At 45.1% G+C, this 24,359-nt stretch overlaps 1 protein-coding gene across 27 annotated transcripts in view; it reads right to left on the bottom strand.

Annotated features, from left to right (window-relative positions):
• GPATCH8 (G-patch domain containing 8) overlaps positions 1 to 22,254 on the bottom strand; it is a 102,682-nt gene extending 80,428 nt beyond the window's left edge. For 8 of the 27 annotated variants that reach the window (XM_070060605.1, XM_070060620.1, XM_070060608.1 and 5 more), the window contains exon 1: positions 21,983 to 22,047. Coding sequence is in view for 2 of the 27 variants with exons in the window: in XM_008271582.4 (XP_008269804.1) it covers positions 21,983 to 22,027 (45 nt within the window). In the remaining 25 variants the exon portion in view is untranslated. Of the gene's footprint in view, positions 1 to 19,087; positions 19,242 to 21,982 lie in introns of those variants that run through there. The other 19 variants (XM_070060607.1, XM_070060614.1, XM_070060610.1 and 16 more) reach the window with 15 other exon arrangements.
• Positions 22,255 to 24,359: the final 2,105 nt, after the last annotated feature.

The following is a 24,359-nucleotide window of genomic DNA, read 5'->3' as shown; positions in this document are numbered from 1 at the left end:
GTCTCCCACATGGATGCAGAGGCCCAAGGACTTGGGCCACCTTCTACTGCTTTCTCAGGTCATAGCAGAGAGCTGGATTAGAAGTGGAATAGCTGGGACTCAAAATGGTACCCATATGGGATACTGGGGCTACAGTCAAGGCTTTAACCTACAGGACCAGCCCCAGTACTATTATATCTTGTAGCCATTAGCCATTAGCACTCCACTGGTTTCTTCTGAAATGCATTACTGGATTAAATCATTCTAAAGCAATTTTTTTTCCTACAGGAACAATGTTAAATTTCAGATCTAAAGGCTGTTATGTCAAATGAGGAAAATGCCTAACACTGCTACAACAAAAATATACAATACACAAGTCAACGTGCTTGCTTTAAAATATCAACATAAAATTAAAATACAGCACTTATAATAAATTGAAATATTATTAAACCAGGTTCAATATTAATATGATAATTATAACACTAATATTAAAATGTCAGAAGAGGAAAACAGTAAAAATATGTGAATAAAGTAGGGACTTTAGTTAAGGTATCAACATTAGCTCATTAATATGGCAACAAATGTACCATAGTAGTATGTTATTAATAAGGAAAACTGGGTATAGGGTATAAGGTAAATGCGAACTCTGCAGTGCTGTAAAAATTTTTCTATAAATCTAATACCACCTTAAAACAAAAGAATTAGGTAGAAAAGGTTTTAGAAGGGTTGGTACTACTCCATACACATAAACACACGCACACCTCATATATAGTACAATACTCATACAGTTTTATAAAATATCTTCAGAAATCTTATCCTAACAAGCTGTAAGATACTCAATGCAGGATCTGCCAATCACTTGCTGAATTTAAGGGAATGTTTATCTTCCTTATTTTACATATTAGAAACCTGATACAGATTAAGTCATAAATTTACAAAATCTGCTTTTTTCTTTTTAAATATTTATTTGCTTATTTGAAAGGGAGAGTTACAGAGAAAGAGGGAGAGAAGAGACAGAGAGAAGTCTTACATCAGCTGGCTCGCTCCCCTAAATGGTCATAATGGCTAAGACTGGGCCAGGCCAAAGCCAGGAACCAGGAACTCCATCTGGGTCTCCCACATAGGTGGCAGGGGCCCAAGCACTGGGCCACATTCCACTGCTTTCCCAGGTACACTAGCAGAGAGCTGGATTGGAAGTGGAGCATACTGGATGCCAGTGTTGCAGGCAGAGGCTTAACTCACCGTGCCCTAACACTGATCTCAGGCTTCTGATTCTTAATGCCATATTCCCATCACTGTATTACACTATCAAAACCCAATTTTTTTTTAAATAACAAAAACTCTATCTCCATAATTTCAAAACAATAGTCTCTATAAAAAGCAGAATTAGTCAAGATCTTCTAGTTATCATAAAAGACAAAGAGTAAGGAACTATTAGAGATGGAGGAGACAAAGGAGAAATAACTAAATGCAATCAATGTAGGATCCTGTAGAGGATCCTAGAACAGAGAAAGGACATTATTGGAAAAACTGAAAAAAAAAAAAAAAAGCAAAAAAAAAAAAAGCAAAGAACAGGGGGACAAGAATTGTGGCTCAACAGTTTAAGCTGCTGCTTAGGTCACCTGCATCTCATACTGAGTGCCAATATGAGTCCAGCTCCCTACCAAAGAACTTGAGAAGGCAGTGAAAAATGACCCAAATATTTTGGCCCCTGCCATCCATCAAGGAGACCTGGATAGAGTTCCTGGCTCCTATGGCCAGGCCCAGTCCCAGGTATTGCAGTCATCTGGGGAACGAACCAGCAGATGGAAGACCTCCCCCTCTCTCTGTCACTCTGCCTTTTAAATATATATAAATGGCCACAACAGTCAGGCCTGGGCCATGCCAAAGCCAGGATCCATGAACCCCATCCTGGTCTCTCACATGGGTTGCAGGGGCCCAAGTTTTTCGGCCATCTTCCATTGTCTTCCCAGGCACATCAGCCAGAAGTCAGACTGGAAGCAAAGCAGCTGGGACTTGAACTAGCAGTTCAATATGGGATGCTGGCATTGCAAGCAGTGGCTTAACCAATGGCCACAATCATGACCCTAAGTAAATCTTTAAAAAATAAAAATGTCCATGGTTTAGCTAATAATATCATACCATTGTTAATTTTCTAGTTTTTGTTTAAAAAAGATTTATTTGAAAGGCAGAGTTATCAAGAGATCTTCCATCTACTGGTTCACTCACCAAATGGCCTCAACAGCCAGGGCCTGAGCCCTCTGCTGTGGCCCGGGAGTGCAGTGGAGGATGGCCCAAGTACTTGGGCCCTGCACCCCATGGGAGACCAGGATAAGTACCTGGCTCCTGGCTTCAGATCAGCGTGATGCGCTAGCCACAGCGCGCCGGCCGCGGCGGCCATTGGAGGGTGAACCAACGGCAAAGGAAGACCTTTCTCTCTGTCTCTCTCTCTCACTGTCCACTCTGCCTGTAAAAAACAAACAAACAAACAAAAACAACAGCCAGGGCCTGGAGCCCGGAACTCCATCCAGGTCTCCCACATGGGTGCAGGGGCCCAAGCACTTGGGCCATCCTTTGCTGCCTTTCCCAGGCCATTAGCAGGGAACTGGATCAGAAATAGAGCAGCCAGGACACAAACAATCCATTTGGGATGCCAGCAACACAGGCAGCAGCTTTACCTGCTATACCACAATGCCGGCCCCAAAAGGTTTATTTTTCACTCAGGATCCAGTTGACCCTTTGAAATTATGCTAAAAAAAAAAAAAAAGAGGTAGGAAGGAAAATGTGATTTCAGGTCCTCCAGGACACATGCTATAGTAGTAATAATGTTGGGGCGGGTGATAATAAATATTTTATTTCTTGCCTCCCTGCCCCCAGTTCTTATTATTTATTTTCATTTTTATCTGAAAGGTAGGGACACACACACACACACACACACACACGTCTTCCATTAGTTAGTTCACTCCCCAGTGACCAGGGTTGGGCCAGAGTGACGCCAGGAGCCTGGAACTCAACCTGGGACTCCCACATAGGTAGCAGGGACCTGAGTGCTTGAGCCATTACTGGCTGCCTCCCTGCAAGATGAGCACTGGCAGGAAGTTGCATCAAAAGTGGAACAGCTGGGAAGTGAACCAGATACTCCAATATGGGACAAGGTATCCCAAGCGGCAACTTAAGCACCTTGCTAAATGCCTGTTTCCTTGCATTTTTTTCTTTCATGCTGATATATCTAGCTTTATTAGGAGCATTCCTTCCCAGTATAGCATCTGATCACCTGAAGGCCTCAACAGGATTTGAAGAGGACTATTTTTTGCTGCTTCACCTCATTTTCACAATCTCTTTTAGATCTCTCAAATTCCCTTACAGTGAGATGATCACACAGTGCATCATAAAAACCAGGGCACTCTGAGAGTAAAAAGTGGGGCTAACAGCAATTATTCTTGGACTAAAGGCATAAACCAGATTACATGGTCATCATGGTAAAAATTCTTATGTTAGAGTATTCCTACAATTTAGTTTTAATGCTGATTGCTTACTTATTCCATTGTCAAAATCAATTCTTCCTTTCTAAATACTATCTACTTAGGGCCGGTGCTGTAGCGCAGCAGGTTAATGCCCTGGCCTGAAGTGCCGGTATCCCATATGGGCGCTGGTTCGAGACCCAGCTGCTCTACTCCCGATCCAGCTCTCTGCTATGGCCTGGGAAAGCAGTAGAAGATGGCCCAAGTCCTTGGGCCCCTGCACCTGTGTGGGAGACCTGGAAGAAGCTCCTGGCTCCTGGCTTCGGATAGGCTTAGCGCTCTCTCTCTCTCTCTTTCTCTGCCTCTCCTCTCTCTGTGTAACTTTGACTTTCAAACAAACAAATAAATCTTAAAAAAAAAAAAAAAAAAACTATCTACTTTCAGAATTGAAATATAGCTTTTTATTTATGCTGACCAAAAACTTAAGTTCAGGGGGCCAGCATTGTGGCAAAGCAGGTAAAGCCACCACCATCCCATATGGGTGCCGGTTCTGAGTCTGGGATGCTTCACTTCTGATCCAGCTCCCTGCTGATGTGCCCGGGAAAGGCAGTAGAAGAAGGCCCAAGTGCTTGGCCCCTGTCACCCATGTGGGAGATAGAAGTTACTCCCTTCGGCCTGGCCCAGTCCTGGCCTTTGTGGCCATCTGAGGAGTGAACCAGCAGATAGAAGATCTCTGTCTCTATCTCTCTCTTTCAAATAAATAAATAAATTTTTAAACAAAACAAGTTCAGAAGAATCAGACTGGAAGCAGCTTCAGTTTTCAAAAAAAAAAAAAAATGGGGGGGGTGACAGATACTGTAACACAGAAGGTTAAACCACCGCTGCCTGTAGGGCTGGCATCCCACATGGGCGCGGGTTTGAGTCTCAAATGCTGCATTTCCAATCCACCTTCCTGCTAATGTGCCTGGGAAAGCAGCAGAAGATGGCCCAAATCCTTGGGGCCCTGCCACACACATAGGAGACCCTGTTAGAGCTCTCGGCTCCTGGCTTCAGCCAGCCCAAACCCAGCTGTTGTGACCGTTTGGGGAGTGAACCAGCAGATGGAAGAGCTCTCTCCTCTCAGTATCTCTGCCTTTCAAATAAATAAATAGATCTTAAAAAAAAAAAAGTTAAAATATTTCAAATGCACATGCACATTCACTCAAGTGATTTTCCTTCAACTGTCTACTCTGTCTCAAAGCTTCAACTCTATCTTGGATGACCTACCCTGCAAGTCATTAAAATACACAGCAGCTCTAGTTCCCTTACGGTCACGGATTCTCCTTCCAGACACAGGAGAAATCTGGAAACTTCTCTATTACAAATCTAACTGTAGTTATCATTTAATTATAGACAGAGATTGCCCTAAATTTATCTATAGGACCCAGAATCTCAAATAGAAAAACATAATACTGAAATTCTAAAGTCTGTTATCTTGCCTCTTCCTATAACTATTAAAATTTAACATAATTTCTTTCTAAAAGTTTTTAATGGAAAATATTATTCAGAGTTGGTGGATCAAACGTTTCAGACAAATAATCAAATAAATAATTAACAAGCAGATTACATAAATTTTAAATCCTGTCTAACTTTTCCCATCTAGGCTAGCTCCAAATTAAAGTACTTTTAGACTAAGCCAAACTTAAAGTACTTCTATCATTAGCATGGTATTATACCACTCATAATAGGCCTACCTTTTAATACCTATCTTGGGCTATTAAGCTCCATTTTATAGACACTCCTGTCTTGCTTTTCTCAAGAACTTCACAACTAAAATTTATCTTATGTGGGTACCATTATTCCATTAGACTAATATCACTAAGCAGATATAATAACTGTAGCCCTTTCTCATAACTCAAGTAAAATATTTGTTTATAATTAGGAATTTCTAAATTCAAAATGTATAATGATTTCATCTACCATGGAGTAATACAATATGTTTAGCAGACAGAACCATACAGGATAGCTTCATATCCCATCTAAGAACAAAACCAGTCCTTCCCTGTCACACCAGATAAATAACTGGAAAACTTCATCTCCTACCACTTTTTCCCCTCGCTCCAAATAAACATTCTAGTTCTAGCCTAAGCAATGGAACAGTCAAAGAAAATGTCCCAGAATGAAAAACTTATACAAAAAGAAATGGATATTTTGGGGTTTACTGGTGTCATTTTATCAGCATACTTTTGATTTATTTCAAAATTAGCAAGTAAACAGAAACACCATTGTTGTCAATTCCTCATAAACTCCAATTCTTCACTGTTATTTCCATAATAATAGTCTGATGTACAACAATTTCTAGAGTATTATTATGAAAACTTCTCTGAAGTCAGAGAAGCCAGAAATCAAATCCTACTCTACATTTGCTAGCTGTATAACCTTGGGCAAATTACCAAAGCTCTCTCTAAGCTTGTTTCTTCAGATATAAATCCAAATACACTATAGTTTCACCACAAAGACTGTCAGATTTAAAGTAATACAGAATAATGAATATTAAAACACTGCTTAAGACAGTCAACAACTAGAAGAATAAACTTCACTTCTTAAATAAACTTAATTATGTAAACTGGTAGGAAAGATAGTTGGCTAGCAATCTCAACAAATAGCTAAGAACATGAAAACATATTACACTGGGTCAAGGGTACGAGTATATCACATACTCATCTAAAAATACATGTACACCTGTTCGACAGATCAAATTTTCTGGGTAATCTGATTAGGACAAGAAATGACTAGCTCCTTAAAAAACCCCTACACTGAAAATTACTTTTTAAAACTCCCACAGCAAACGGCCAGTGCTGCGGCTCACTAGGCTAATCCTCTGCCTGTGGTGCAGGCACCCCGGGTTCTAGTCCCGGTTGGGGTGCCAGATTCCGTCCCAGTTGCTCCTCTTCCAGTCCAGCTCTCTGCTGTGCCCCGGGAGGGCAGTGGAGGATGGCCCAAGTGCTTGGGTGCCTGCACCCGCGTGGGGGACCAGGAGGAAGCACCTGGCTCCTGGCTTCAGATTGGCGCAGTGTGCTGGCCGTAGCAGCCATTTGGGGGGTGAACTAATGGAAGGAAGACCTTTTTCTCTGTCTCTCTCTGTCTCACTGTCTAACTCTGCCTGTCCAAAAAAAAAAAAAAAAAAAAAAACCTCTCACAGCAATCAACATTTTTTCTCAAATGCATGTAAAATACAGCAAACAACTCTTGAGACATTCAAAATGCCAGGGAAATAACGGTTAATAATCCCCCTGGGGGCCAGCACTGTGGCATAGTAGGTTAAACCTTTGCCTGCAGTGCAGGCATCCCATATGGACACAGGTTCAAGTCCCAACTGCTCCACTTCCAATACAGCTCCCTGCAAGTGGCCTGGTGGGAGACCTGGAAAAAACTCCTAGCTCCTGGCTTTGAATCAGCCCAGCTCTGGCCATTGCAGTCTTTTGGGGAGTGACCCAGTGGATGGAAGACCCCTCTCTCTGTCTCTCCATCTTTGTCTGTAACCCTACCTTTCAAATAAATCTTTAAAAAAAAAAAATTCCTCTGGAACCCATAGGGATGGTGTATTATCTCTTTAACCACTAGCTGATATTATATATGATATAATAGATCCCCATCTATTCAAATATTTTGAGAAAAATTGTACACTAATCCACAGAAAAGCATACACAAAAGAAAACTCAAATAAAAGGCAATCATTGTAATTATATACAATAAAGTGAGATCATTACTATTAAGAATACAACATTCATATATGGATGTCCCTCAACTCCCTTTATAGGATATCTCAGAAGCTAATTTACAACCTAGATAATCCACAACATAGCAGGGAGTAAAATCCCAAAGTCTGGATATTCTTCTCAGACTCTATTAATCCTCTCCTTCTTACTAACTATCTTTATTCAACCATTAATTTAAATATTGAAGTAACTTCTTTGTGCCAAATCCTGACTCAATACTAGAAAGATAAATCAATCATTAAAAGACTACATTCAAGGAGTTCTAAGTCCAGTGAGGTTAAGACAAATTATAAGAAGGAAGTATTGAGCCATCAAAGAAGGAGGTACCTTTCTCTGAAGAGAGGAGAGAACTTTCACTTTGCTCATGGCCTTGTCTAAATAATGTCGGAGTTTGTGGACTCAAGAGGCTTCCACAGCCTTGGCTGCTCATGACAAGAGCCTCGGTGATCACTGATGTCATAAATAAAAGTGTCAATTGTTAAATCAACAGCAAGAGTCACTGTGCACTTGCTCCCCATGTACGACCTTTATCCTTAATGTGTTGTACTATGAGAATTAATGGTAAAACTAGTCATTGAACAGTACTTTATACTTTGTGTGTCTGTGTAGGTGCAAACTGTTGAAATCTTTACTTAGTATTACTGAGTTGATCTTCTGTATATAAAGATAATTAAAATTGAATCTTAATGAAGAATGGGGAGCCGGCGCCGCGGCTCACTAGGCTAATCCTCCTCCTTGCGGCGCCGGCACACCGGGTTCTAGTCCCGGTTGGGGTGCCGGATTCTGTCCCGGTTGCCCCTCTTCCAGGCCAGCTCTCTGCTGTGGCCCGGGAATGCAGTGGAGGATGGCCCAAGTGCTTGGGCCCTGCACCCCATGGGAGACCAGGAAAAGCACCTGGCTCCTGCCTTTGGATTAGCGCGGTGCGCCGGCCACAGCGCACTGGCCGCGGCGGCCATTGGAGGGTGAACCAACGGCAAAAAGGAAGACCTTTCTCTCTGTCTCTCTCTCTCACTGTCCACTCTGCCTGTAAAAAACAAAACAAAACAAAACAAAAAAAAAAACCAAACCAAACCAAAAAAAAAAAAAAAAAAAAGAATGGGATGGGAGAGAGAGAATAGAAAGTGAGACGGTTTGGGGATGGAAGGGAAGATATGGGGGCAAGAACCGCTATAATCCAAAAGTTGTACTTATTAAATATATATTTAATAAATAAAATCTTTCTATTAAAAAAAAAGAAGGAAGTATAAGAGGTTAAAGGCTGAGACTGCTCCAAACTACCTGACGGCTAGTACTTTGACTTGCTGACTATGTGACTTTGAGTACATTTTTCACTTTTTAAAAATTTTATTTATTTGAAAGACAGAGTTACAGAGAGAGAGAGGTCTTCCATCCGCTGGTTTCACTCCCCAACTGGCTGCAACGGCCAGCGCTGAGCTGATCCAAAGCCAGGAGCTTCTTCTGGGTTTCTGCGTGCAGAGGCCCAAGCACTTAGGCCATCCTCTACTGCTTTCCCAGGCCATAGCAGAGAGCTGGATGGGATGTAGAACAGCCGAGACTCAAATTGGCGCCCATATGGGATGCCAGCACCACAGGCAAAGGCTTTAACCCACTGTGCCACAGCACTGCCTTCCCCCTACATTTTTCATTTGTAAAACAGGCTAAAAAGAGAGCCTATTTGGGGGCTGGCATTGTGGTACAACCGATCAATGAAGCAATTAACTCTGCTTAGGAAAGATGTCAGAGATGACATCAAATCAAGTTTGAAGGAGTAGGAATTTGCTGGAGAAAAGTGTGTTCTAGACAAGTAAGAGCATATTCAAAAGCAAGAACAATGAAAGAGCCCATCATGTCCAGGTAACAACAGAAACCACATGATGGCAGGACAATGAGAAAAGAGATACACAACAGCTATTACAATGGTACCAGATGGTTAAGTTATATAAGCCAAGTTATTAGACCTTACACTTGAGACATCAGGAACTACAGAGAAAGTCACATTTTAGGAGAGATCAAGGTTCAAATACCAGTTTACTAAATATATAATCTCAACTTCTCTGAGCCTCAGCTTTTTCATCTACAAAATAAAGTATTACCACTACCCAGTTTGGAAGATTACTTGAATTAAATATCTTCAAAATGTCTTTGCACTAGGGCTGAAGTTTAATATGTACTGAAACAGCAGCTGATATTATACTCACCACTACAGTCAATTTTCTTTTAAAAATTTTTATTTATTTACTTATTTAGTTGAAAGTCAGTTACAGAAAGCGACAGACAGACAGAGAGATTGTCCATCTGCTGGTTCCCCAGATGGCCACAACAGCCAGGTCCAGACAAGCAAAAGCCAGGAACCAGGAGCTTCATCTCAGTCTCCAACATGGGTGGCAGGGGCCCAAACACTTGACTCATCTTCCACTGCTTTTTTCAGGCCATAGCAGAGAGCTAGATTGGAAGTGGAGCAGCCGAGACTCGAACTGGTGCCCAAATGGGATGCCAGCACTGCAGGCAGTGGCTTTAACCTGCTGTACCACAGCACTGGACCCAGCTTAAGTTTCTTTATTTATAAACTAAGGTTACTACCTATTCTATTTGCCTCATTGAATTATTAGAGGAATCAGAAAATACATGGCCAGAGTTGTGGCACAAGTTAGGCTGCTGCTTGTGACACTGGCATCCCATAAAAGAGTGCCAGTTCAAGCTTCTTGCTCATGTGTGTAGAAGGCAGTGGAAGAGCCGGCGCCGCGGCTCAATAGGCTAATCCCCCGCCTAGTGGCGCTAGCACACCAGTTCTAGTCCCGATCGGGGCGCCGGATTCTGTCCTGGTTGCCCCTCTTCCAGGCCAGCTCTCTGCTGTGGCCCGGGAGTGCAGTGGAGGATGGCGCAAGTGCTTGGGCCCTGCACCCCAAGGGAGACCAGGATAAGCACCTGGCTCCTGCCATCGGATCAGTGCGGTGCGCTGGCCGCAGCACACCGGCCGCAGCGGCCATTGGAGGGTGAACCAAAGGCAAAGGAAGACCTTTCTCTCTGTCTCTCTCTCTCACTGTCCACTCTACCTGTAAAAAAAAAAAAAAAAAAAAAGAAGGCAGTGGAAGATGACCTAAGTACCAGGGTCCTTGCCACCTAACATGGGAGACAAGGATGGAGTTCCTAGCTTTGGCTTGATCTGGCTCTGACTGTTGTAGCCATTTGTGGAGTGAAGCAGCGGACAGAAGACCTTTCTCTCTCTTTCCTCCACCTCCCCTCACTCTGCCTTTCAAATTAATTAAAAAAAAAAATAAGGAACGAAAGAATATAAGAGCACTTATTAAACCATGATGGTATAAACTAAACATCCTGATGCCTCAGTTCCTTAACTTCTTTGCCTACGATGATCTTGTCCTCCTTTCTACCTTAGCTTTTCATTTTCATGGTCATTAACAATAATTTTAACCCTTCCTTGACCTCTGAATGTCCTCCCCCTCTTTCCCTTTGCAAGGATGCAATTCCCCCACCTTCAAAATCCAGCTTATATTATATACTAACTTCATAAAGGCATGCACAATCATGACTCTGAAGGTTCTTCTTTTCCTTAGAGTTTTGCATTTATTGACTACACTGCTCATCTTATAATCATTGCTGGTCTTATGAGTAATAAACTAAATATTATTTTTGTTATATTTCCATTGAGAACAAAAGCTCCTTGGGGAGGAAAAATAAACTCTTTTTTTTAAATTTGACAGAGTTATAGACAGTGAGAGAGAGAGAGACAGAGAGAAAGGTCTTCCTTCCGTTGGTTCACTCCCCAAATGGCTGCCACAGCTAGCGCTGTGCCGATCTGAAGCCAGGAGCCAGGTGCCTCTTCCTGGTCTCCCATGCAGGTGCAGGGGCCCAAGCACTCGGGCCATCCTCCACTGCCCTCCCGGGCCACAGCAGAGAGCTGGACTGGAAGAGGAGCAACTGGGACCAGAACCCGGTGCCCATGTAGGATGCCGGCACCGCAGGTGGAAGATTAACCAGGTGAGCCACGGTGCTGGCCCCAGAAAAATAAACTCTTAACCTACTCCACCCCCAGCCCAGACATACATACTATTTTTTTTTTTTTTTTTGTAGCATTTATTTATTTATTTGAGAGGTAGAGTTACAGAGAGGGAGAGACAGAGAGGTCTTCCATCCACTGGTTCACTTCCCAGATGGCCGCAATGGCCAGAGCTGAGCTGAGCTGGTTCAAAGCTAAGAGCCAGGAGCCTCTTCCAGGTCTCCCACACGGGTGCAGGGTCCCAAGCACTTGAGCCATCTGCTACTGCTTTCTCAGGCCATAAGCAGAGAGCTAGATCAGAAGAGGAGCAGCCAGGACATGAACTAGTACCCATATGGGATGCTAGTGCCACAGACAGAGGCTCAGCCTACTACACCACAGCACTTTCCCCAACATACATACTTCTTAGTCCAACTTCTATTCAAATAACATTTTATTTAATGAAGTTTCCAAAATTCAGTCTATATTCTACAAACTATTCTCAAGGTGAATATAATCCTGGGGTACGTCTTACACATATGACACCCTAAAGCAATATTAAACCAATTAAAATTTCAATAATTTTCCCTTTAAGATATTTTATAATTTTACTCATAACTTTATTTATAGCAACAAGGGAAATTATTATTTTTTAAAAGATTTTATTTATTTTATTTGAGAGGCAGACCCACAGACAATGAGAGGGAGAGACAAAGAGAAAGGTCCTCCCCTCCGTTGGTTCACTCTCCAAATGGCCGCAATGGCTGGAGCTGCGCTGATCTGAAGCCAGGAGCTAGGTGCCTCCTCCGGGTCTCCCACGTGGGTGCAGGAGCCCAAGGACCTGGGCCATCCTCCAACTGTCCTCCCAGGCCACAGCAGAGAGCTGACCAGAAGTGGAGCAGCCGGGACTAGAACTGGTGCCCATATGGGATGCTGGCGACCACGTGGAATGCCGGCACTGCAGGTGGAGGATTAACCTACCACACCACAGCACCGGCCCCAACAAGGGAAATTATTAACACTAAAGCATATAATCCACAAGCATCAGTTTTAGTTTCTTCTTTAGTAAAGACCTAGAATACCAACTTAACTCCTGGATTCTTTTCAGCACTGTCTTAAAAAAGGATGAAAAGCTAAGCTTCTCTTCCTTCATTAACTCTGGAAAAATAATGTTATATGAACAATAACATAGCTATTTACTTTTCCAAAAATCGTTATTAAAATGTGAGAAAACATGATCAATAATTTATTTTGTTAGAACTTTAAGCCTGTTAAGCCAGGGAGGGTGCTGTGGTGCAACAGGTTAAAGCCCCAGTCTGCAGCACTGGCATCCCATATGGGTGCCAGATCGAGTCCCGGCTATCCCTCTTCAAATTCAGCTCTCTGCTAATGTGCCTGGGAAAACAGTGGAAGATGTCCCAAGTGCTCTGGCCCTGCACCTGCACGGGAGACCCGGAAGAAGCTCCTGGCTCCTGGCTCCAGATTGGCCCAGCTCCAGCCATTTTAACCATGTGGGGAGTGAACCAAGAGATAGAAGACTTTCTCTCTCTCTCTCTCTCTCTCTCTCTCTCAACTTCTAACTCTTTCAAATAAGAATAAAATAAATCTTAAAAACAAAAACAAACAAAGTAATCTGGCAAGCCATTTCATATTGCAACTCTATAAAATGCTAAGATAGGGGCTGGCACTGTGCCGCAGTGAGTTAAGCCACTGTCTGGAGTGCCGACATACCATTTGGTTGCAGGTTCAAGTCTCAGCTGCCTACTTCTTCTTCTTCTTCTTCTTTTTTTTTTAAGATTTATTTGAAAGTCAGAGTTACAGAGAGGCAGAGGCAGAGAGAGAGAGAGAGAAACAGACAGACAGAGATGTCTTCCATCCGCTGGTTCACTCCCTAGATGGCCACAACGGCCAGAGCTGCGCCAATCCGAAACTAGGAGCCAAAAGCTCCCATGATGCAGGGGACCAAGGACTTGGGGGCCATCTTCCACTACGTTCCCAGGCCATAGCAGAGAACTGGATAGGAAATGGAGCAGCCAGGACTCAAACCAGTGCCCATATGAGATGCCAGCACTGCAGGCGGTAGCTTTACCCACTAAGCCACAGCATCGCTCTACTTCTGATCCCTGCTCTACTTCTGATCCAGCTCCCTGCTAATGAACCTAGGAAAAGCAGCATAAGATGGCCCAAGTGCTTGGGCCCCTGCATTCATGTGGGAAACCCAGAAGAAGCTCCTGGCTCCTGACTTTGGTTAGGCCATTTGAGGAGTGAACCAGGGAACAGAAGACCTCTGTGTGTGTGTGTGTCTTTCTGTCTGCCTCTCTCTCTAATTCTGACTTTCAAATAAATAAATCATAAAAAATGATAAGACGAACTGGAATTCTACTTTGAAATCAATGAACTGCCAAAGAGTGGCAAGAATGACAACAAATAATTGAACCTTCATGAGGTGAGACCAAAAGCAATATTACAAAGATATTTTTTGGTTGTGACACACAGTGGAGGATTCATCTGAAGACAGTCATGAAAAATAATAAAGAAAATAACAGAAAACTCTGGTTTTGTTCCATAACGACTTTAATTCCTTACTATCTATAGCACTTACTAAAACACTGCGTAATACCAACCTATTAACCTATGTACAATGCCAGAGAATTTTAGCTACTTTTTTTCCATACATTCTTAAACCAGGTATACATACTACACATATTTGTTTGAATCCCAAATAAATCACTTAGTATAAGCATGATAATCCAGTCTGTTCCTTCTTTCAGCCTGGGCATATTTAACTTTTTGGGTTTGACGAATACAATATGCATATGCATTAAGCACATTGGTTAACTTCCATAGTTAAATGGACAATTCACTTTTTATAAATGGAAAATCATTACTACATCTTCTGGTATTCACTGCAGCATCAAGTCAATGCCTTCTTTCAGTATCAGTGGTGGTCATTTGTAATTCCTTTTGGTAACTGACATGAATCTGCTTTCACTTACTACTAAATGGCAACGCTAATATGAAATGAGAATTAATGCCAGATATACAAGCACAAGTACCAGGCTGTTTCAGGGAGGGATTTGAATAGCATTCAAGAACTGGGTATCTACCTCAAACTAGAATCCATTTTTATTAATAAAATACTAGAAACCAATTAAGTCACAAAAACAAAAATGAAAGCTCTCTATGGGTTTCAGTTTCATAACTTAAGAACTTCTCATGAACTTGTGCTACTCCTCTTCTGAAAATAATCCTCTTAACCACATCAAAAAAATTATCATGTGCCCAAACAGACAAAAATCACATGGAAATGTACCTCAGCTATGAAGTAATAAATCAAGATAACTAATCATATGTGTTCAAAAAAATTTTTTTTGACAGAGAGAGATAGACAGTGAGAGAGACAGAGAGAAAGGTCTTCCTTCCATTGGTTCACCCCCTAAATGGCCGCTACAGCCAGAGCTACACCAATTGGAAGCCAGGAGCCAGGTGTCTCCTCCTGGTCTCCCATGTGGGTGCAGGAGCCCAAGCACTTGGGCCATCCTCCACTGCCTTCCTGGGCCACAGCAGAGAGAGCTGGACTGGAAGAGGAGCAACCGGGACTAGAACCTGGCACCCATATGGGATGCCGGCACCACAGGCAGAGGATCAACCGAGTGAGCCACAGCGCCAGCCCCCAAAAAATTTTTTTAAGTCACAGAGTTGGCGCTTTGGCGTAGCAGGTTAAAGCCACCGCCTGCAGTGCCTGCACCCTATATGGACACCAGTTCAAGTCTCAGCTGCTCCACTTCCGATCCAGCTCTCTGCTATGGCCTGGGAAAGGAGAGAAGACGGCCCAAGTCCTTAGGACCCTGCATCCTCGTGGAAACCCAGAAGAAGCTCCTGGCTTCAGATCGGATGAGCACAGCTTTGGCCGCTGCAGCCATCTGGGGAGTGAACCAGTGGATGGAAGACTTCTGTCTCTCTCTCTGTTTCTGCCTCTGCCTCTGTGTAACTTTGCCTTTCAAATAAATAAAATAAATCTTTAAAAACATCCCCCTATGCAACTTTTAAATGTCTTTCTCTGTAATGTTATTCCTTCACATGTCCCACATTTGAGAGCTTTTTGCCTTAAATACATGCCCTTTGCCCTTCAAGTTACCTCCAGGAAAACCTTCCCTTTGGTCATGGTTTTTTTCTGAAGATTTATTTTATTTATCTGAAAGACAGAGTTGCAGAGAGAGAGAGGGAGAGACAGGAAGATCTTCTAACTGCTGATTCACTCCTCAGATGGCTGCAATGGCCACGGCCAGGCCAAGGTAGAGCCAGGAACAAGGAGCCAGGAGCTTCATTCCAGTCTCCCTAAGTAAGTTTAGGAGCCCAAGCACTGGGCCATCTTCCATTGCTTTCAAAGGCACATAAGCAGGGAGATAGATCAGAAGTAATGCAGCCAGAACTTGAACAGGTGCCCATTTGGGATGCCAGCACTATAGGCAGCGACTTAACCCATTGCACTATAGCACCAACCCCTATCATCAGTATCTTGAAATTGGTATGGCCTCAGTTCCAATCCTTTCCATCTATCATACTACGGGAAAGGGACTAGTAAAGATTTTGCATAATGTTTAGTACTCCAAGCAAAACAGACATTGATTTTCATAGCTTGTGGCATTTCTTCCAGATGGGGGACAGACACAGAAAACAAAGACACTTGCTATGTGTCATCTATGGCATGCATAAATTAGAATGCCAGCTCTATTAGAGTACAACATAGAACTATACCAATATGCTCTATGATCCAAGTATCTTAAAGGAATGAACTTCATCACTTAATGGTTTCAACTAAGAATTTCTTGAGGGTCACACCTGGTATCAAAACACAAAGAAGAATACTACAAACATACTACACAAAATACATGACATGTTTACCACTATTTATATAAATGATTACTTAATAGATGACAGGAAGTTCTTGTGCAACACACACACACACGTATAAATTTTAAAGATTATTTAAAGATTATTTATTTGAAAGGCGGTATTGGTAGACAGAGGAGGAGAAAGAGATCTTCCATCCACTCGTTCACTTCCCAAATGCCTGCAATAGCCAGAGCAAAGCCAGGCCAAAACCAGGAGCCAGGAAATCCATCCAGGTCTCCCACATGGGTGGCAGGAACCCAAGCACTTGGGCTATCATCTGCTGCTTCCCAGCCACACTCACAGGAAGTGGCGCAGGAGGTGTAGAGTAGCCAGGACTCACACCAAGCACTCAGATATGGATTTGGGTATCCCAAACGGTGGCTTAACTACTTCTACACAACACCTGCTTCGACTTTTATTATGATCTTTAAAATATTTGTATATTTCATCACCTTATCACAGACTGATTTATTAGTGAAGTTCTTTTTCACTAGAAATCTAATGCAAAGAACATTTAAAATCAGAATCATCAATCTTCTGCAGCTGCATATACTAAAGAATATTTCATCACTAGCATTCAGCTGCATCAGCATTAATAGCTGTGCAACCATAAAATACTAAGCACTGTATCTTAATAGTACCTTATAGGCTGGCACCGTGGCTCAAGAGGCTAATCCTCTGCCTGTGGCGCCGGCACACCGGGTTCTAGTCCCGGTTACCTCTCTTCCAGTCCAGCTCTCTGCTGTGGCCCGAAGTGCAGTGGAGGATGGCCCAAGTCCTTGGGCCCTGCACCCGCATGGGAGACCAGGAGAAGTATTTGGCTCCTGACTTCGGATCAGTGCGGTGCACCGGCCGCAGTGGCCATTGCGGGGTGAACCAATGGAAAAGGAAGACCTTTCTCTCTGTCTCTCTCACTGACCACTCTACCTGTCAAAAAATAAATAAATAAAAATAAAAATAAAGTACCTTATAGCTGCACATCACTACACTTTCCTGAATAGAAACCGCCAATCTAAAGTGTTAAATATGACTATCTCAAATTATGTATTTTCCATTAGTTTGTGTAACACTCTAACCTGCAAACAAATATGTCTTAATCTGGGGTAAATGCATACAGAAGTAACGTCTCATTCACAAATTGAGGTCAAATTCTTAGAGCAGTAGTTAAGTCTTAAAACATTTTTAAAAATAAGTATATAAACCTAGATTACAAAATTTCCAAATATAAAATACAAGTTAAAAGGCTAGACAAAAGGATGTTTAAACTAGTACAGTTAACAATATATCCTTTATGACACACTGTAACTTATCTCTGTCAGAAACCTCCCTGGAAGCCCTTGGGAGACCAACAAGAAACCTACTGGGACAAAAAAGAACAGGAAAAAAAAATTGTAATTGTATCACCCTTCTAAAAGCTCTCTTCTTCTTTGTGACCTATAGGTTTACCCTGCACGTTTGGTGACTCGATTACGACTATATAAAATATGTAACTGCCACAGAGATAAAAGTCACGAGCATAGGCTCAGGAGTCGACAAGCAATCTTGAATAAAGGCTCTGCCATACAACAGATGTATACACTTGTCCAAGTTACTTAACTCTGTCTCAGCTGCCTCAGGGGAAATGGGAGTAAGAAACCTACTTCACAGGATTATTAAGAAGATTAGGATAGGGGCAGGTGTTTGGCATAGCAGTTAGGATGCCACTTGGGACCCTCATTCCGTATCAGAGCGCCTGGCTCCACTCCTGATTCTAGCTTCCTCTAAGGTGCACCCGAGGGGCAGCACGTGATGGCTTAACTAGTTGGGTCCCTGCCCGCCCCCCCCCGCCCCCATAAGAAACTCAGATTGAGTTTCCAGCTTCTAGCTTTAGCCTGGCTCAGCCCTGTCCCTGCTGTTCCTAGCTTCTGGGGATTAAACCAGCACACTGGAGCTCTGTCTGGTTATCTGTTGGCCTTTCAAATAAAATAAGATAAATACATTTTTAAAGATTATAATACTCATTAAGCCTGTAAATTATTTACCTGTTTATTATTCTTTTTTTTTTTAATTGTTTTAATCTTTTTTTTTTTTTTTTTTTTTTTGATAGGCAGAGTGGACAGTGAGAGAGAGAGACACAGAGAGAAAGGTCTTCCCTTGCCGTTGGTTCACCCTCCAATGGCCGCCGCTGCAGCCGGCGCACCGCGCTGATCCGATGGCAGGAGCCAGGATCCAGGTGCTTTTTCCTGGTCTCCCATGGGGTGCAGGGCCCAAGCACCTGGGCCATCCTCCACTGCACTCCCTGGCCATAGCAGAGAGCTGGCCTGGAAGAGGGGCAACCGGGACAGAATCCGGCGCCCCGACCGGGACTAGAACCCGGTGTGCCGGCGCCGCAAGGCGGAGGATTAGCCTATTGAGCCACGGCGCCGGCTCTACCTGTTTATTATTCTAATAAAGTTACCACATTCTTTTAAAAAATCTGTTTCCGATAATGTTTCCTTACATCTGTAAGTGCTTCAAGCAACATACCACAGCTAAGATTCCAAACACCTCTGAGGGGCTGGTGCTGCAGTGCAGCTGGATAAAGCCCTGACCCGCAGCGCCGGCACACCATATGGGCACCGGTGTGAGTCCTGGATGTTCTGCTTCCGACCCAGCTCCCGCTAATGCACCTGGGAAGCAGTGGAGGACGGCCCAGGTCCTTGGGCCCCTGCACCCACGTGGGAGACCTGGAAAAAGTACCCGGCTCCTAGCATCAGACTGGCTCAGCTCCGGCCATTGTGGCCATTTGGGGAGTGAACCATCGGGTGGAAGACCTTTCTCTCACCTCTCTGTAACTCTTTCAAATAAATACATCTTTAAAAAGAAAGAAAGAAACCCTAAGAGTTTGACTCTTTGAGTCCATCTAAGAGACAACATTCAAAACTCTCCAAAATTTGCACTTATGGTAAACTGATTAAGAGTGAAATTTTACCAATTTACTAAATTAAAGGCAAAGAAAATGACAGCCATCTAGAACTTACCAGAGAAAACAGAGAAATTTCCACTGCTGTAAGATCTGTTTAGGGCAGGCGCTGTGGCGTAGCAGATAAAGCCGTCACCTGCAGTGCCAGCATCCCATATGGGCGCCGGTTGAGTCCCGGCTGCTCCACTTCCGATCCAGCTCTCTGCTATGGCCTGGGAAAGCAGTAGAAGATGGCCCAAGTCCTTGGGCTCCTGCACCCGCGTGGCAGACCCAGAAGCTCCTGGTTCCTGGCTTTGGGTCAGCCTAGTTCTATCTGTTGTGCCCAACTGGGGAGTGAACCAGTGGATGGAAGACCTCTCTCTCTGCCTCTCCTTCTCTCTGTGTAACTCTTTCAAATAAGTAAATAAATCTAAAAAAAAAAAAAGAATTCAGGTTGTTCACTTTTCAAAAAAAAAAAAAAAAGGATCTGTTTAAAGCAACAGGATTGGGGCTGGCGCTGTGGCACAGTCAGTAAAGCAGCTGCCTGCAGTGCTGGTATCCCATATGGGCAGCAGTTCCAGACCCGGCTGCTCCACTTCCGATCCAGCTCTCTGCTATGGCTAGAGAAAGCAGTGGAAGATGGCTCAAGTCCTTGGGCCCCTGCATCCACATGGGAGACCCAGAAGAAGTTCCTGGCTCCTGGCTTCAGTTCGGACTGGCTGCAGCTGTTGTGGCCAATTGGAGAGTAAACCAGTGGATGGAAGACTTCTACCCTTCTCCCTCTCTCTCTGCTTCTCCTTCTGTGTGTAACTGTGACTTTCAAGTAAAATGAATAAATCTTTTTTTTTTTTTTTTTAAAAGCAACAGGATCTATCTATTATTAGGAACCTGTATTGGATTTATTTCTCAAGTTTAGTCAGTGGCTTAACCTTGTTTATAACTTTAAACCTTTTAAAGGAGGCCATTTAATTTTGAATACCTGAACTTGAAAAATGCTTCAGACAGATTATTTCCAGAACTATCCTACTACATTACTTACATTCTCTTTCTAATCATTTTAAATCCAAGGGCATCATTAATGAAAGCCAGACTATTTTTCCTCTATATTAAGTCATCCAGAAAAACAAATCTTTTAAGATACTTTTTAGAAATATTAACAAAATACCTTACAAAGGTTTTTAACATCTTTTAATTGTCTAGAGGGTTTTCATTCCCAGCATCCTATTTACCCAAAATGACAGGACGTGTGAATTTTTAAAATTAACATTTTCCTAGATGAGCCAATACAGTAGGAGTTCATTATTTCAACATAAAGCAGAAAATAAAGTTAGATATATGCAATATCTTGAAAAGACTACCAACCAGTCTGATTTTGGCTTTTCATTAACACCGCTAAAGTATCGGAGGAGAAGGTCATATTACTTACAAACTGGGCATTGAAATGGTAAAGGATAACTGTCTCAATTTTTTTCAGCATTTACGCCCTTCAATCCATAGTTTGCAAAAATCTTTATTCAAGGTCCCATATATCCAGTTTAATAAGCCTGCCGCAATTCTGTGGTTGGCAGTCAACTTTTCCTCAAAACTTAATTGTCCATATTGTCTATTTGCAATTTTATTAGGTCACCTTGAAATTCTCCCCTCTGAAACGCATTTAGAGGCTCGTTACCACTAGATCTTCAAAAATTGCCAAGAAGCCTGTGTGATGGTGCTTGCCTTAACAGAACCTTCATCCAACTTCGGAGGCCCTGCATCAGATGCCTGAACCACGCTGCCCTCGGTACCGTGCCGCAGCTGGCCAGCAGGCACGGGATCACAAGGCTGCTCCAGCCCCCAGGTCCTTCCTGCGGCGAGAAAGTTCTGGCGTCCCGTGCACAGGCCGGCGCAGCGCTGTCACCCAGCTTCGCCTGTCTAGTCACTAACCCAGCCAGCCCAGGGAGTGCAAAGCCCTCTGAAGCACCTCTCGAGTGAGGCCGAGTCGCTGGGAGAGGAGCCGCAGCGCGAGGAAACTTCAGTTCTGAGGTTCATCCCTGACCCCAATCCCGGGGGCCGGGCAGGATATGCGGTAGTAATGCAGTGGCTTCTTGGAGACCGGGAGTCTCAGCGCCCCAGGACTAGCCAATCCCGGCTCCGTCCCAGGCGCCGACAGGAGCACTCGGGCGGTAATGCGGCTCCGCGGCCAGAAGATGAGTTCCTCTAATTTGGCCTCCCCCCAGCCCCCAGTATCGCTCGCCATCGCAAGGACATTTTTCCAGGCCGACGTTTGCACCGGAAGGAAGAAAAATCACGCGTTGGGCACTAGTTAGCCCACGCTTGGCGAGCCCATTCTCATTCCGCTTCTTCGAGCGCGGCTTGGCCGGCGCGATGTGGGGTTTCGCTGACATCGGACCAGGGTCCTTTAAGTTACTGTTTTCCAAGCCCAACGAACAGCCTGATAACAACAGCTCCATGCACACCCAGGGCAAGCGCAGTGTGGGACCAGCCAGCAAGGCGTCTGATAACCAAGGTTCCCTTGTCGCACGTGAGGAATGGGAACAACAGACAACAAAAGGGACTCATCCCTCAGCGTCAGGGAAGCGGGGAGGACCTCGAGAGCCCTCCGAGGTCCCGGCCGCAGCAACGCTCGCCCCCAAGCCCTCCTCAACCCTCCTTTCCCCTGGGAGCATCAGGCCGGGCCGACGCGACCGGGGCACAGGCCCCCGCACAGCGTCCTGGCTGCGGTTCCCACACCCGAAGCCCGGCAGGCCCAAGCCGAGACCCCGGCGGCCCGAGCTCGGTGAGAGATTGCGGGCTGCGAGGAGATGCGGCCTCGCCGCAAGCTCGGAGGCCCCTTGAGAGCAATCGGAGGCCGAACGGCGAGCCGCTTCGCAAGCCGCAGGGCAGCCTGCAAGGCGAGAGGGCCGGGAGCCAGCAGGAAGGAGGTTCCGAGCTCGGCCAGCGCCTTCCCCAGACCGCCGGCGACGCCCGTGTTTACCTGAAAGTCCCGGTCCTCGTTGAAGCGGGAGAAGCGGTCCGCCATTTTGCCGCCTTCACTCCTCTCAGGACGACGCGCTCCGGTTCGCTCCTTCCCTCCGGCGACACCCGCCCCCTCCCTAGCTCCCCGCCTCCTCCCACGCCCACCGGGCGCGCGCAGCCGAGGGAGGGAGCGAGCGGGCGAGAGGGCGCGTCCCGACGCCAGCGCAGGCGCCTTCCAGCCCCGGGGGCGGAACCTTCCCTCAGGTCCCCGGCTCCGCGTACGGACCAGAGCGGCCCACCCCCGCGGCCGCGCGTGCGCACTCGGACCCGGGAGCCACAAGCGCTTCCGGAGGCAAAGGTCACAGGGGCCCTCGAGTCGACGGGCGTGGAGGGTTTCTCTGTACTCGGCGTTCACTTAGTGTTCTTCACCGTTGTGTCCGCATGGACGTAAAAGTTCATTCTTTATTCATCAAGTATCAACCTAAGGTGGTTGAAGAGCAGACTTAAAGACTTAAAGAGCCAGAAGCAGTCTTGGTTCATTCACCCTGAGCTTTACGCAGTTAACGAGACAAGAATGACTTAGATTCTTGGGGAAAGTCAGATAACTAGTAAAATAATGGTTTAAAATATTAACGGATTTAAAAAAAAAGCAAAGAAACTGGCTTCGGTGGTGAGGAACCGCCGTGACCTGAGCCAGGGCCAGCGGCTGGCAGCCCTGGGGCCGAGGGAGCTGTAGACCCAGGGGCTTGTGACTGCACAGAGCTGTATTTTTCCTTTTTCCAGTAATCCGCGGAGAGCAGTTTACTCAGGGGACCGACGCCGTTCTGACTCTACCAAAGCTCCCTGGGCTTCGGTTCCCTTTTTATAAAATAAGGAAATTGAATTTCTAATCTCTACTGCTGCTGCCCAGCGCTGACTTTGTGTGGGACAAGAAATCAGATTTTTTTCATCCTGCTACCTTCCTGAGGACCTCACCCAGCCCTCCTGCACTCTTAGCCAAAGTACATAAAACGCAGAGGAAGGGTGGCAAGACTCAGCCAGAGTTTTTCCAGGAGTTGACAGAAGTCGTGCAATAGAACAATGGCCTGAACCCTAAGTTTTTGAAGGAAGGGTGTGTGTCCTCCACCCCCCTTGTTGCCCTCTTGCCTCGCCTAATCCCCAGCCGAGGCAGAACACAGTGAGGAGACAGACACCCGGAATTCAAACAGTTGTAAAAAGACTGTAGGGTAAATGTAGCAGGTGGACACCGTCCACTTACTTCCTCTCCCTCCCAAAACCCCTTTACAGGGACGGGAAAGGAATGAGAGGGGACAGCATAAACGAGAGAGAGTTGTTGGCCGTGTTCTGGAAGCTGGAGAGCGTGGCTAAGTGGAAGCGGCTTGAACAGAGTGGAGAAGCCTACGTCAGGGAGTGGAGAAGCCAGGAGAGAAGTCAACGCTGAAGTGCGCCAGAAAGGCCCAGGAATGAGAAGCCCCTGGACCAGTGACAATGAGAGTGCGGTTGGGGGCTGACAGCAGCACTGGTTCCAAGGCAGCTTGGGGAGACATTGGATTCTAGATCCCTTTTCCCTCTCAAGGAGCAACTAGAGGTGTTTGCTCTGGAAAGCTGGGGCCAGAGGGTCTCTGGACTGTAGCATCTGGGGCACAGAGATGCCGTGCTGAAAATGGGAGTTCTTGGTTAAAGCCGACGCTCTGGTCTCCCCGCAGGAGACTACAGGAACACTTTCTGGTCTCTCCAACGCAGAGGTCCTGCTCCTCCAGATTTCCTGCACAGCAGTCCATCATTCAGGAAGCCCCATCCACACGGAGCTTCCGTTCCATGGCTTTTTATGTGTGAGTGGACAGCCAAGGATTCCTAGACATGTGAAGGGGACTCAAAACAGGAAAACCAGAGACACTCCTCCCCACCCCAACCCCTGCAAAAGAATTCCAGAACCATCAGAGATTGAAAGGAGCAGAAGAAACTACCAGAGACTGATAGTCACTGTCCACCGAGGTCTTACAGGCAGCTAGGAAGCACGGCAGAGTGTGGGATGCCCAGAGGGAACATTGAGAAGTCACCAGTGGGCTTGGCGGCTGGTGCATGGGTTCAAGTCCCAGCTACTCCACTTCTGATCCAGATCCCTGCTATGGTGCCTGGGAAGGCAGCCAAAGATGGCCAAGTGCTTGGGCCCTTGTCACCCACGTGGGAGACCAGGGTGGAGTTCCTGGCTTCTGGATTCACCCTAGCCCAGCACTGGCTGTTACGGGTATCTGGGAAGTGAACCAGCAGATGAAGGATCTTCCTCTCTCTCTCTCTCTCTGCCTTTCGAATAAATAATAATTAACTTAAACGGCCTCCAAGAAAACAGTAAAAAACCATCAGTTTCTCTTGAATTATTGCAGCAGCTACCAAGT

Source organism: Oryctolagus cuniculus, chromosome 17 (assembly GCF_964237555.1).
Source record: "Oryctolagus cuniculus chromosome 17, mOryCun1.1, whole genome shotgun sequence".
Taxonomy (NCBI): domain Eukaryota; kingdom Metazoa; phylum Chordata; class Mammalia; order Lagomorpha; family Leporidae; genus Oryctolagus; species Oryctolagus cuniculus.
The sequence above is the reverse complement of the archived record's forward strand: the minus strand, read 5'-3'. Positions and strand labels throughout refer to the sequence as shown.